Below are 14045 nucleotides of genomic sequence, written 5' to 3'. Positions count from 1 at the left end.
ATAGTAGTGGTAACGGTAACAAAAGTAACAGGAGCAAAAGTAATATTTTTGGTGTTTTATAGTGATTGTAACAATAGCAACGGAAAAGTAAATAAGCGAAGACCAATATGTGAAAAGCTCATAGGCATTGGATCGGTGATGGAGAATTATGCCGGATGCGGTTCATCATGTAACAGTCATAACATAGGGTGACATAGAACTAGCTCCAATTCATCAATGTAATGTAGGCATGTATTCCGAATATAGTCATACGTGCTTATGGAAAAGAACTTGCATGACATCTTTTGTCCTACCCTCCCGTGGCAGCGGGGTCCTAATGGAAACTAAGGGATATTAAGGCCTCCTTTTAATAGAGTACCGGAACAAAGTATTAGCACATAGTGAATACATGAACTCCTCAAACTATGGTCATCACCGGGAGTGGTCCCGATTATTGTCACTTCGGGGTTGCCGGATCATAACACATAGTAGGTGACTATAGACTTGCAAGATAGGATCAAGAACTCACATATATTCATGAAAACATAATAGGTTCAGATCTGAAATCATGGCACTCGGGCCCTAGTGACAAGCATTAAGCATAGCAAAGTCATAGCAACATCAATCTCAGAACATAGCGGATATTAGGGATCAAACCCTAACAAAACTAACTCGATTACATGATAGATCTCAACCAACCCATCACCGTCCAGCAAGCCTACAATGGAATTACTCACGCACGGTGGTGAGCATCATGAAATTGGTGATGGAGGATGGTTGATGAAGACGATGGCGACGAATCCCCCTCTCCGGAGCCCCGAACGGACTCCAGATCAGCCCTCCCGAGAGGTTTTAGGGCTTGGCGGCGGCTCCGTATCGTAAAACGCGATGAATTTTTCTCTTTTATTTTTTCTCCCCGAAAGGAAATATATAGAGTTGGAGTTGAGGTCGGAGGGGCTCCAGGGGGCCCATGAGGTAGGGGGGCGCGCCCTAGGGGGGGTGTTGGGAACGTAGCAGAAATTCAAAATTTTCTACGCATCACCAAGATCAATCTATGGAGTAATCTAGCAACGAGGGGAAGGGGAGTGCATCTACATACCATTGTAGATCGCGATGCGGAAGCGTTGCAAGAACGCGGATGAAGGAGTCGTACTCGTAGCGATTCAAATCGCGGTTGATTCCGATCTAAGCGTCGAACCACGGCGCCTCCGCGTTCAACACACGTGCAGCCCGGTGACGTCTCCCACGCCTTGATCCAGCAAGGAGAGAGGGAGAGGTTGGGGAAGACTCTGTCCAGCAGCAGCACGACGGCGTGGTGGTGATGGAGGAGCGTGGCAATCCTGCAGGGCTTCGCCAAGCACCGCGGGAGAGGAGGAGGGAGAGGGGTAGGGCTGCGCCAAGAGAGAGGAAGTCTCGTGTCTTTGGCAGCCCCAAAACCCCACTATATATAGGGGAGGGGGAGGGGCTGTGCCCCCATCTAGGGTTTCCCAACCAAGGGGTGCGGCCAGCCCTAGATCCATCTAGGGGGCGGCCAAGGGGGGAGAGAGGTCGGAGGGGCTCCAGGGGGCCCACGAGGTAGGGGGCGCGCCCTAGGGGGGCGCCCCCCACCCTCGTGGACAGGGTGTGGGCCCCCTGGTCTTCATCTTTTGCAACGATTTTTTTATTATTTCCAAATAGACGTTCCGTGGAGTTTCAGGTCATTCCGAGAACTTTTGTTTCTACACATAAATAACACCATGGAAAGTCTGCTGAAAACAGCGTCAATTCGGGTCAGTTCCATTCAAATCATGCAAGTTAGAGTCCAAAACAAGGGCAAAAGTGTTTGGAAAAGTAGATACGACGGAGACGTATCAACTCCCCCAAGCTTAAACCTTTGCTTGTCCTCAAGCAATTCAGTTGATAAACTGAAAGTGATAAAGAAAAACTTTTACAAACTCTGTTTGCTCTTGTTGTTGTAAATATGTAAAGCCAGCATTCATGTTTTCAGCAAAGATTATGACTAACCATATTTGCAATAACTCTCAGGTCTCATGTTTACTCATGTCAATGGCATAATCAACTAGCGAGCGATAACAATAAATCTCGGATGACAACACTTTCTCAAAACAATCATAATATGATATAACAGTATGGTATCTCGCTAGCCCTTTCTGAGACCGCAAAACATAAATGCAGAGCACCCTTAAAGATCAAGGACTGACTAGACATTGTAATTCATGGTAAAAGAGATCCAGTCATAGTCATACCCAATATAAATTAATAGTAATGAATGCAAATGAAAGCTGCGCTCTCCAGCTAGTGCTTTTTAATAAGAGGGTGATGACTCAACATAAAAGTAAATAGATAGGCCCTTCATAGAGGGAAGCAGGGATTTGTAGAGGTGCCAAAGCTCGGTTTTGAAATAGAGATAAATAATATTTTGAGCGGCATACTTTCATTGTCAACATAACAACCAAGAGATGGCGATATCTTCCATGCTACACACATTATAGGCGGTTCCCAAACATAATGGCAAAGTTTATACTCCCCCTCCACCAACAAGCATCAATCCATGACTTGCTCGAAACAACGAGTGTCTCCAACTAGCAACAGTCCCAGGGGGAGTTTTGTTTGCAATTATTTTGATTTAGTTTGCATAAAGCATGGGACTGGGCATCCCGGTGACCAGCCATTTTCTCGTGAGTGAGGAGCGGAGTCCACTCCTCTTGAGAATAACCCGCCTAACATGGAAGATAAGGGCAACCCTAGTTGATACATAAGCTATTCGAGCATACAAAACAGAATGTTTATTTGAAGGTTTAGAGTTTGGCACATACAAATTTACTTGGAACGGCAGGTAAATACCGCATATAGGAAGGTATAGTGGACTCATATGGAATAACTTTTGGGGTTTAAGGGATTGGATGCACAAGCAGTATTCCCGCTTAGTACAAGTGAAGGCTAGCAAAAGACTGGGAAGCGACCAACTAGAGAGCGACAACAGTCATGAACATGCATTAAAATTAATAAACATTAGATGCAAGCATGAGTAGGATATAATCCACCATGAACAGAAATATCGTGAAGGCTATGTTGATTTGTTTCAACTACATGTGTGAACATGTGCCAAGTCAAGTCACTTAAATCATTCAAAGGAGGATACCACCCCACTATACCATATCACTACCATTTTAATAGCATGTTGGCACGCAAGATAAACCATTATAACTCATAGCTAATCAAGCATGGCATAACCAACTATGATCTCTAATTGTCATTGCAAACATGTTTATTCATAATAGGCTGAATCAGGAACGATGAACTAATCATACTTACAAAAACAAGAGAGGTCGAGTTCATACCAGCTTTTCTCATCTCAGTTAGTCCATCATATATCGTCATAATTGCCTTTCACTTGCACGACCGAACGATGTGAATAATAATAAGAGTGCACGTGCATTGGACTAAGCTGGAATCTGCGAGCATTCAATAAACAGGAGAAGACAAGGCAATATGGGCTCTTGGTTAAATCAACAATAATGCATATAAGAGCCACTTCAACAATTTAATCATGGTCTTCTCCTATCGACCCCCAAAGAAAAGAAAAGAAATAAAACTATTTACACGGGAAAGCTCCCAACAAGCAAAAGAAGAACGGGAAATCTTTTTGGGGTTTCTTTTTTATTATTACTACTACAGCAAGAAAAGTAAACTAACTAAAAGCTACACTAATTTTTTGGTTTTTTTCTTAAAGTTTAACAAACACACAAGAAGAAAGCAGGAAAAATAAAAATAAATAAATAAACTAGCATGGATATTACAGTGAAAGAGTATGAGCACCGACATCTAGCAATGAGTGTGTGTAAACATAAATGTAATGTCGGTGGGAAATACGTACTCCCCCAAGCTTAGGCTTTTGGCCTAAGTTGGTTCATTGCCAAGGATGGCCTGGCGGATACCCATAGGTGTAGCTGGGGTCGTACTGAGACGCAGCGGTTATCGCCTCCTGAGCTGCAGCATGGCGGCAAGCTGCCTCCGCCCTCCTCTCGTACTCATATGCCTCCTCTCTGGTAATAAAATGTCTTCCTTTTGCCTGATAATCAAAGAAGGCAGGAGCAGGAAGAGTAATACGGACAGCATGACATCTGTCAAAGATTAAGCGATATCGGAGAGGTGATTCATTCCTCTCGACAAACTGGTGGTAGACCATAGAATTATAGTCTAAATAAGTAGGAGGCAACTCAATATCATCCTCACGAACGTCCACACCAAGAAAATCAGCTAAGCGGGTTGCATAAATTCCTCCAAAGAAATCTCCATTAAATCTATTATTATGCAACCTACGTGCAACAATAGCTCCCAAGTTATAAGTTTGGTCTCCTAAAACAGCACTCCTAAGAATACTGAGATCAGGGACACACATGTGACATGCTTCATCTTTACCATTTATCCATCTACCTATGAAGAGAGCAAAATAATGTATAGCAGGAAAATGGATGCTCCCTATGGTAGCTTGTGCTATATCTCTAGATTCCCCCACGGTTATACCAGCAAGAAAGTTTCTAAATTCAGATTTACGGGGTTCACTAACACTACCCCATTGTGGAAGTTTGCAGGCAGAAGTAAAATCCTCTAAGTCCATGGTATAAGATTTTTCATAAAGATCAAACAGGACAGTTGGAGAATTACATGAAGATGAAAATTCAAACCTCCTCACAAATGTACTACTGAGATAGTGGTATTGGCGGCATTTGTCTGCCTCAAAGCTCACAAGATCAGCGTTACGCAAATATGCGTTAAATTCTTCCTTGATTCCCGCTCGATCCATAAAATTTTCTGAAGGCCATTCACAGGGCCGCACTGGAGCGTCCCTTGGTGGCTCCTCGCCAGCATCACGCATTGCAAGCCTGGGTCCTTGCTTCCTTGAAGAACCACCTTGGAACATTTTCCTAAGCATATTGCTTCCTCTGAAAAATTTCTGAAATTTTTAGTAACTTCAAACAAAAGTGAACTAACCTTAATAAAATTGATAGCAACTGCTCCTACAAGTTCCTAGAGACTATATCGTGCATTAGAACTACTTGGAACCACATAAATTTGACATGCAAGCTCAAGAACATGGTCACCTAGGCAGCACAAATTTGCAATGAATAAAGCACTAGAACAAAAACTAATTGGACCAATGGAGGAGTCACATACCAAGGAACAATCTCCCCAAGCAGTTTTGTGAGAGGTGCTTTGAGAAAGGAGATCGAAAATCACAGCAAAGTGAGCTAGAACTCGTGCTTGAGCTGGATATTGGTGTTTTTGGGAGGAAGAAGGAGTGTATGGGTGTAGGAATAAGTGGAGGAGGGCCACCGTGGGCCCACGAGGCAGGGGGCGCGCCCTGGGGGGTAGGGCACGCCCTCCACCCTCGTGGCTAGGTGCTTGCCCCTCCTGCTGTGTTCTCAGTGCCAGATATTCTCAAATATTCCAGAAAAAATCATATTCCATTTTTAGGGCATTTGGAGAACTTTTATTTTCGGGGTATTTTTATATTACACAGATAAATCAGAAAACAGACAGAAAAATACTATTTTTACTTTATTTCAACTAAATAACTGAAAGTAGAAGGAGGGTACAGAAGGTTGTGCCTTCTAGTTTCATCCATCTCATGCTCATCAAAAGGAATCCACTAACAAGGTTGATCAAGTCTTGTTAACAAACTCATTCCGACTAACATGGAACCGGAGAAATTTCGAATAACACTATGTCACCTCAACGGGGATATGCACATCCCCAATAATAAGAATATCATATTTCTTCTTGACAGTAGAAAGAGGAAATTCAAAACCCCAAATATAATCGATGGAATTTTTCCAATAGAATTTCCATATATGCCGGATACCAACTACAGGGGGTGAAATCGAGGCGTCTCCTCCATTTCTATGAGTGGCAGTCGAGATGACCGGCTGATTAGTCTCAATCGCAGCTACAGCGGACACTTACCTGTTGTTGGTCAAATTAGCGGCCAGAACAGCCGCGGGCCGAGCAGTGGCGCTGGAGTTACCAGGCCCAGCCGAGAAACAATCTCGAGCAATGTGGCCCCATCTTTTAGAGGCCCTGCACTTGATACGATTTGTGCAAGTGGGTGTGCAAGTGTGTTTTGGTGCAACTTACTCAACCAGTCAATCTCAAAATGTTTTTAGCTGACCAATATGTAATTAACTCCCATAAGTATGATTCGTTTGGAACCGCAATAGCCGGTGAACATTTCCTGGGGAGGATGGCATTTACGAACGTTTTTTATGGCAAGCTCTTCAAACTCACATGCTAATTTCTTCAGGAATACATGGCAAATTCTGCAAAGAAGGGATTTTGCTGTGTAACTTGCCGTGTTTGCTTGAAGAAATTGGCATGTTCCTGCAACATAAAATGACATGAAAAAACAGTCGCAAATGCCAGCCTTCATTGGAACGTTCGGTGAATAGCATTACCGTTCGCTTTGTGTAAGAACATTTGCCAAGATTTTCCTAATGCAATGTGCAAACACATAACCACCATTCGTTCCGTACAAACGACTCCAACTTTTCTTAAGCAGACGGAAGAATGATGATGAGCGGAGGGAAAACAAACTATCGAAGGCCCACTAATCCAAATCGTAGAAAAGTATAATACTCCTACGAGGCAGGACCGCAGCAGTAGAGTAGTGTATGATGCTTCAGTGTTCCAGAAAAGAAAAAAAAAGATTAATTAGAATGGGGGAAGAATCCAACACCAATTGGCCACATTATGATTGTAGCCTTGCACAATCTCCCGGCACAGGTATAAATGAGAAGCAGCCATGGACGCCATGGGCCTCGCGTGCTGACAAAGCCACACTTATAAGCCACGGACAACACGCCGCCTCCTCAGCAGCCGCGCCACAACCGAGGCACCCACGCAGACGCAGCCCAACCCGAGAGCAGAGCAGAGAAGGAGATAGAGAGAGATTGATCGATGTCTTCCACATCAGTTCCGCCGCCGCCGGTGCCGCTGGCGCCGGAGCGGAGGGTGCCCGTGGTGGTGCCGGTGGTGCCCCACTTGGCTGAGGGAGGAGGAGGTGGGAGCGGGGACGATGCGCGCGGGAGCGGGGGCATGGCGGGGATATCGCCGAGCATCCTTATCATCGCCGTAATCGTGGTGGTGATGCTTCTGGCGTCCATCTCCATCCACTACTTCATCCGCAGTCTCTGCCGCCGCTCCTCCTCCTCCGCCTCGGGGTCCTCCGCGCCGCCGCTCCCGCTCGTGGCGGTCCGCAGCTCCGCGGTGGCCCCGGCGGCGGCGGCGCCCGTGGCCGACCAGGGGAAGGAGGCGGCCGCGGAGAGGGAGCGGCTCATCGGGCGGCTGCCGCTCTTCACGCTGGCGTCGTCCCTCGCCGCGCTGCCCAGGTCGTCCAGGGACTGCGCCGTGTGCCAGTGCGTGTTCTGCGCCGACGACGAGCTCCGCCTCCTGCCGGCGTGCCGCCACGCGTTCCACTCCGGCTGCGTCGACCCGTGGCTCCGCGCCAACCCGTCCTGCCCTCTCTGCCGCGCCTCCATCGCGCTCCCGTACCCGCCGCTCCCCGAGCTCCTCCGCGTCGAGCTCGGTAGCGTCAGCAGCCGCCGCTCCACTTCCTCGTCCTCCTCCGCGGCCGTCGCCGCAGCGCCGCCAGAGGGAGTCCGCGCGTACCCGCTCCCCAACTCCAACACCAACACAGAGTACCTCGTGGAGGAGGACCTCCAGGTGGTCCTCAAGCCACCCAGCGCCGCCAACCCGGCGCCACCGCCGCCACCCACGGCTCGAATTACCGGCGAGCCGAGCCAGCAGCTGGCAGCCGCGGCGGAGCGCGCGCTGTCGTCGTCCGTGACGCCGACAGCGTCGTTCAGGTCGGTGGGGCGTTCCAGCAGCAGGTGGAGCAACCGGTGGAGCAGCCGGTGGAGCAGCGGGCGGTGGAGCAGCCGGTACGACGCCGGGAGCGTGACGGCCGCCGCCACGGCCGAGTGGTGGTGGGACATGGACGGCGGGGTGGCGCCAGCGTCGCGGCGGGCCGAGTCCGAGGACGGCAGCGCGTTCTACGGGTTCGTGCGGTGGCTGACGGGAGCATACTAGTTACCTAGTAAACAGCGCGTTCCAACGGCGGGACAAGCTCCGGCCTCCGGCGCCGCAGCCCCAGCGAGCCGGCCGGCGACGCGCATGCAGTGTAATCTCCAAACTGCCCCTAAACCGGATGGATTCTGATGCCGCTGCCGCTCTCTCTGCTCGCCTCTGCTTTTGGGCATCCGCGACCTTCTCTCTCTTGGTTTCTTTTGGGTGCCGTACGGATTACAAAACTGGCTCCGACTTGGAGAATGTCGGCGGGAAGGCTGAGGAATTCGTTCGCTCGGGGACTTTGAGGCGAACCTCCCCTCCGCTTCCTTCCTTGAAACGAAACGAAAATACCACGTCTTCCCAAGCTTTCAGCTAGTGTACTACTCCTACTCTAGTACGTACTGCATTTTGATTTGAGTTGTACTCCTATACTGGACAGTTTGTAATTTTCATTCCATTGGTCACTGTGGATTGCAAGGCCGGTTCAGTGCAGTGGTGAAGAGAGAGTGATTTTGCTCTCTGTCTCATGTGTGCCACAGTGCGAGACTCTGTGCATCGTAGCGTGGTACAGGAAACTAGTAGGGGACAGCGGTATGCTTTGAGGCAGGGCAGGCAAAGAAAGCATTTGTTGTGTGTAAGCGTAGAGAGTGCACATGGAGGGGGGTTGTTGTTGGGATATGGGTGCAGATTCCTGGTCCATGCCATGCAGCATGAGCATGATCATGAGCGTGAGATCAAGAACTCGGCTCTACTCGGATGGAAAAAGGACTTGGCTGTCCCATTTGGACAAGTAATCATCTCCTGCTATCATCTGCTAGTAGCTAGCATGGATATATTATTATCTACTGTTAGTTCAAAGTGATCATTTTTGTTGAACCAGTGTTCCAGTGATCATATCATATCTGCATGCATAAAGTGAGTGGTGGGTAGCTCTGGACTGGAGAAACTTTGCTTTGACTGTAACCCTGCACTGACTTGACCTGTCTGCCTGCCTTGTCTTTCTTCTTCCTCCTCCTCAGCACCTCATCCATACCATACCATCCTCATGCAGTATGTACAGCAGCGATTTGCTTGCACTGGAGGCTTGGTGCATTTTTTAGCCAGAACACTGCATTGGTCTTCTCGCCTTTGCCTTAGGAGTAGTACTCCCCGGTCCTTTTACTTTGCATATAAGAGCATCTGCAGTTACGGTGGGCAAATCCGGCACATCAAACACCCGCGGACGCTTCTCGCGCATCCGCGGACACTGACATGTCACATCTCAAATAATGCAATCTACATAAATCATACAACCATGTCGATGCATTACACACTACTCCATCACTACTAACATGCCATCGGACTACCAAAAATTGGTATCTTTGTCTATGGTGAAGATCATCCGCAGCTGCCCTTGCTCTTCCCGGCACCCTTGCCATCCTTCTCGCGGAAGTACTGGGCGAAGACACAGTAGGGGTCGAGCCGGATCTACTCGTCGCCGGAGCTGTCCTCCTTCTGTGGCAGTCCGGCCATGTCACGGACCGCCCGACTCTACTCTCGGGCAAGGGCGCCTTCTGCTCTCGGGCAAGGGCGCGTGTGATCCTCCGTTGCCGTTTCTTCACAATGCGGGTCCGGATGGCTTCCTCCTCTGCGGCCGCCTGCACCCCGCATCAGCCGCCTCCGCTGCCGCCATTTCCACCGCGATACGGGCCTCGGCGGCCCTTATCGTCTCCTTCCCACGGCAGGCTGCTCGTTCCCGGTGGGACTCATAGTCTGCCCGACCGATGATGGGGAAGAAGAGATTTTTCAGCTGCCGGGACTGCGGTGATCCAACCCTAGAGGACCCGAGCGCCCGTTGAGCCCACACTATAGAGTCGCGCCGGACAGATCCGTCCGTCGGCAGGGCGCGATCCTCCCGAGAGCGGCGGAGTGCAATGCGGACTGCCATTGCCTCCTCCAACCCGCACGAGATGACACCCCAATCGATGGGTCCGGCGTGGTCGGAGTCTGATCTGCTGCCCGCCATGCCGGAGACGGCCGGAAATCGCGGAGGTGAGCTCGGGTGGTGGAGGGAGTGGAGGGGAGCGGAGAGTGAAGTGGCTATGGTTTGGTCCGGTGATCGGATGAGGACGAATATATGTTGGGTCGGGTGGGCCATCGTAAGCCGGGTCCGATGTGGCGGACGTGCCTGGGCGCCCCATATCCGCCCCATATTTGGATTGAATATGAGGGGTGCCGGTTACCCTTGGTGTTTGAGGCGTTCATCTGGGTCGAAATTCGTGACCGGGCAGGTCGCCCGGGCGTTTTTGAGGGTTTAGGGTGCCCAGTTGTAGATGCTTTAAGATTTGTCTGAAGTCAAACTTCGTAAAGTTTGACCAATTTTATAGAAAATAATAACAACATTCAGAATACAAAATCAAGATGAATTTAGTTTTTATATTCTATAACTTTAATATTATAGATGTTGTTATTTTGTCATATAAGGTTGGTCAAAGTCGATGAAGTTTGACATAAGGTAAATCTTATATGCGGAGTAAAAACAACCCGAGGGAGTACTGTCTTTGAATGCGCGTGTTCATCTGATACCGTGAGCTGCTGCTGCTGAGGTCCATGCAATGCAATGCAAAGCAAGGTCGCTTTGACTTGGTTGCTGTCTCAAGGGGGGCAAGCAAAAGCAAAAGGAGGCCTGTGGTTGTGGCCTGCCTCTGATTCTGGACTCGGCATGCAACTTCCTTTCTACTTTTTCCTTTTCTTTTCCCCTATATATCCTACAAGTGAGAGACGGACGCAGAGGCAGTGGGTACGTACGTACGTAGCTGCTGCTGCTGCTAGCTCTTTCCAGCGATGTTTGTTTGCTGGTTCGTGAATCGTGACCAGTGCTTGTCCATGGTGGCGTGCCGCGCAGTCGAGTCAAATGTGCATTGCGTCGACCGATTGACTCCACGCGCAGCGCAGGGGTACGTACGTTCGTACGTGAGGGGTGCACCATCTTTTATGGGCCGGCCAGGCGACCAACGTGATGTACGGTGCGCTTCACCGTCATCATGAGAGAAAGAAAAGACCCAGCTGTACCACGTTTGCTTTGCTAGCAGTAGCCGGTACTGCTGGTCAGCGTGCAGAGGTGTGAACTCGCTGAATCAGAGCGAAAAAAGCTTTGGTGCAACAATGGTGCTGGAGCCGGACTGCTTGCTGGGGCGGGCACGCACATTTTTTTACCTGGCCATATGTCATGGCATAGTCCGGCCCGGGTCGACGGCCCAAAGCCACGAGGCGCAACAGAAGAAGGCTGGCACGAGAGTTCGAGGCCCAAGTGAAGGAGAAGAAGCAGAAACGCCAGCGACATGGAGGCGATGATGAAGGAATTAGGGTTGAAGGAAGATGAACTGGAAGATGTGGTGATTGAAGAAGATGAACTCCATGAGGAGGCTACAAGATGGATGGCTCTAGCCCGTGTCCATACGGACAAACCCTACAACCAGTACTGGATTTTCCGCAACATGCGTGTGGCATGGGATCTAGCGCAAGAGGTGAATTTTCGCCCCCTTGAAAATAACCTTTACACCCTTCGGTTTTCATGCCTTGGTGACTGGGAACGTGTGATGGAGGAGGGACCATGGTCTTTCAAGGGGAAATCGGTGGTGTTAGCACCATATGATGGATTCACAAAACCGTCCTTGATTGATCTGAACAAGGTGGAAATATGGATCCAAATCCACGATCTGCCGGAAGGTTACTTCTGCAAGATTAAATCGCTGTCCTCGACAGTGGGAGAGTTTATTTATGCCGAGCCAAAATCTCAAGATTTCGAAGGAAACTTCTGCAGAGTCCGTATAAGGATAGATGTAAACAAGACGCTCAAGAACGCGGTGTCTCTCGTCATCAAGAGGCGGAAAGAGGTAGTCAGAGAGATTTTTAGGGTCAAATATGAAAGACTCCCGGATTGGTGCGCTGTATGTGGTCATCTGGTTCACAAGTATAAGGAGTGTGGCAATGACATCCACCCTCCTGAAAAACTGGTGTTCAAGGATCTTCAGGCTTCCTGGTTCAGAGGTCCAGGGCGCGGCCCAGGAGAAGGAAGGGGCTCGGGAGGTGGCCGTGGGAAGGGGCCGATCAAGCACTGGAAGAGGAAGAGGAAGAGGGAATACCCAAGGACAGCAGGATTATGAGGTTGACCTCTCGATGGGCAGGCATGGAGATTATGATATGGAGGACGCGGAAGCAAACAGGAAGAGGGGAGCAACGCAAGACACAACCGTGATGGTACCAGCTACTATTCAAAACCAAGTGGGCAACACTCTGCTTGCCCTGCCGCCTCCACCTGTACCAGCGAGTCCCTCTTCAAAACAAGAACCAAAAAGGAACAAACAAACTCCACAGATCGTTGAGAAGGGGAAGGACAAGAATGCAACAACAAACAAACCAACTGATGCGCGCTTGGCGGGCCCCCTAGTGGGGTCGCGCCCCGCGCAATGAGTATACTATGTTGGAATTGTCGCGGGGCTGGCAAACCCGCGACAGTTCGAGAGCTTCGCGACCTAGCGAAGCAGCATGCCCCCTCTATACTTTGTATCTTAGAAACTCAAATAGAGGGAACTCGTGTTGAGAATTTAGTTGGTACTCTTGGTTTTGATAAAAGTTATGCAGTTAGTAGTTCTGGTAGAAGTGGGGGTCTTGGAATTTTTTGGAAGGATTCAATAAAAGTTGAAGTTCTTGGTTATTCTGAGTATCACATTGATGTTGCTGTGGATGATATTGTTGATGAACAAATTCGAGTGACCTTTGTCTATGGGGAGGCGCAAGTCAACCAAAGATATAAAACGTGGGATATGCTACGAGGAATCACAGGCATAAGTACATTACCATGGATAGCCATGGGTGATTTCAATGAGGTAATTCATGCCCATGAACATGATGGAGTAGCAAACCGAAGTCAGGCACAGATGGACTTGTTTCGGGATGCTCTAGATACATGTGGGTTAACAAACATCGGCTATACAGGGACAAATTGGACGTTTGAGAAAAAGGTTTCAGGAGGGACCTACACTAGGGTTCGGCTGGATAGAGGAGTTGGTAATGCAGCATTTGTATCAGCTTTCCCTAATGCAAACATTGAGCATAAAAGCGCAGCGTCGTCTGATCATATCCCTATTTTGCTCCGTTTGCGCGACGTGCATGCATGCAGCAGGGGCCCCCGTCCCTTTAAATATGAGTTGTGTTGGGAGCGGGACGAGGCGCTGCCTGGGGTTGTGGAGACCGGATGGGCGAGAGTGGCAGGTGATTCGGTGGAATCCTTGCATGGAAAGCTGCAGGGACTGTCGGCTGATTTGACCCACTGGGAGCGTACCCACTTTGGCAGTGTGAGACGAGAAATCGACCAGCTTAAACGACAAGTGCAGATTCTGCGCAGATCCCAGGGCGTACAGGACCATGCCATGCAAAATTGAAAGCGACGGATAGGCTGGTTGAACTATACCATCGAGAGGAGATTTTATGGCGCCAAAGAGCAAGGCTAGAGTGGCTGGCTCATGGAGACCAAAACACTTATTTTTTCCACCTCAGAGCAAGCAGACGCCGAAGGAAAAACCAAATCAAAGCACTCCAACGTCCAGATGAGCAGATGACTGAGATTAACAGTGAGATGGAGGCTATGACCACGGCTTTTTACAAGGAACTGTATACCTCGGAGGGGACCCATAACATGGACCAGGTCTTAGATACAGTACCAAGAAAGGTAACTTCGGAGATGAATCAGGTCTTGAATGCGCCATATAATCATGAGGAAGTGAAAACCGCTTTGTTCCAGATGTTCCCAACAAAAGCGCCGGGGCCGGATGGGTTTCCAGCCCACTTTTTCAAAAACCACTGGGATATCTGCAAAGAAGAGGTTACAAAAGTGGTTATAAAAATTGTTGAAGGTCAGGAGTCAGCCGAAAGTATAAATGAGACGGTGCTTGTTTTGATTCCGAAGGTAAAAAACCCCACGCTCCTTACTCAGTTCCGCCCTATAAGTTTATGCAACG

At 49.2% G+C, this 14045-nt stretch overlaps 2 protein-coding genes across 2 annotated transcripts; both read left to right on the top strand.

The window, feature by feature from the left end:
- The first annotated feature begins 6167 nt into the window (after positions 1-6167).
- Positions 6168-8510, top strand: LOC109779970 (uncharacterized). Its single transcript, XM_020338566.4, has one exon. It carries the CDS (start codon positions 6937-6939, stop codon positions 8065-8067), a length of 1131 nt encoding a protein of 376 aa, XP_020194155.1. The 5' UTR covers positions 6168-6936; the 3' UTR covers positions 8068-8510.
- A 4386-nt stretch (positions 8511-12896) lies between these two features.
- LOC141030419 (uncharacterized) lies at positions 12897-13469 on the top strand. Its single transcript, XM_073506163.1, has one exon. The coding sequence runs from the start codon at positions 12897-12899 to the stop codon at positions 13467-13469; it is 573 nt and encodes a 190-aa protein (XP_073362264.1).
- The last annotated feature ends 576 nt before the right edge of the window (positions 13470-14045 follow it).

Source organism: Aegilops tauschii, chromosome 1, assembly GCF_002575655.3.
Source record: "Aegilops tauschii subsp. strangulata cultivar AL8/78 chromosome 1, Aet v6.0, whole genome shotgun sequence".
Lineage (NCBI taxonomy): Eukaryota > Viridiplantae > Streptophyta > Magnoliopsida > Poales > Poaceae > Aegilops > Aegilops tauschii.
This window is presented reverse-complemented; position numbering and strand designations above follow the sequence as displayed.

Coding starts and splice junctions, on each gene's coding strand:
- LOC141030419 (XM_073506163.1), top strand. CDS start 12,897: ATGGGTGATTTCAATGAGGTAATTCATGCCCATGAACATGATGGAGTA.
- LOC109779970 (XM_020338566.4), top strand. CDS start 6,937: ATGTCTTCCACATCAGTTCCGCCGCCGCCGGTGCCGCTGGCGCCGGAG.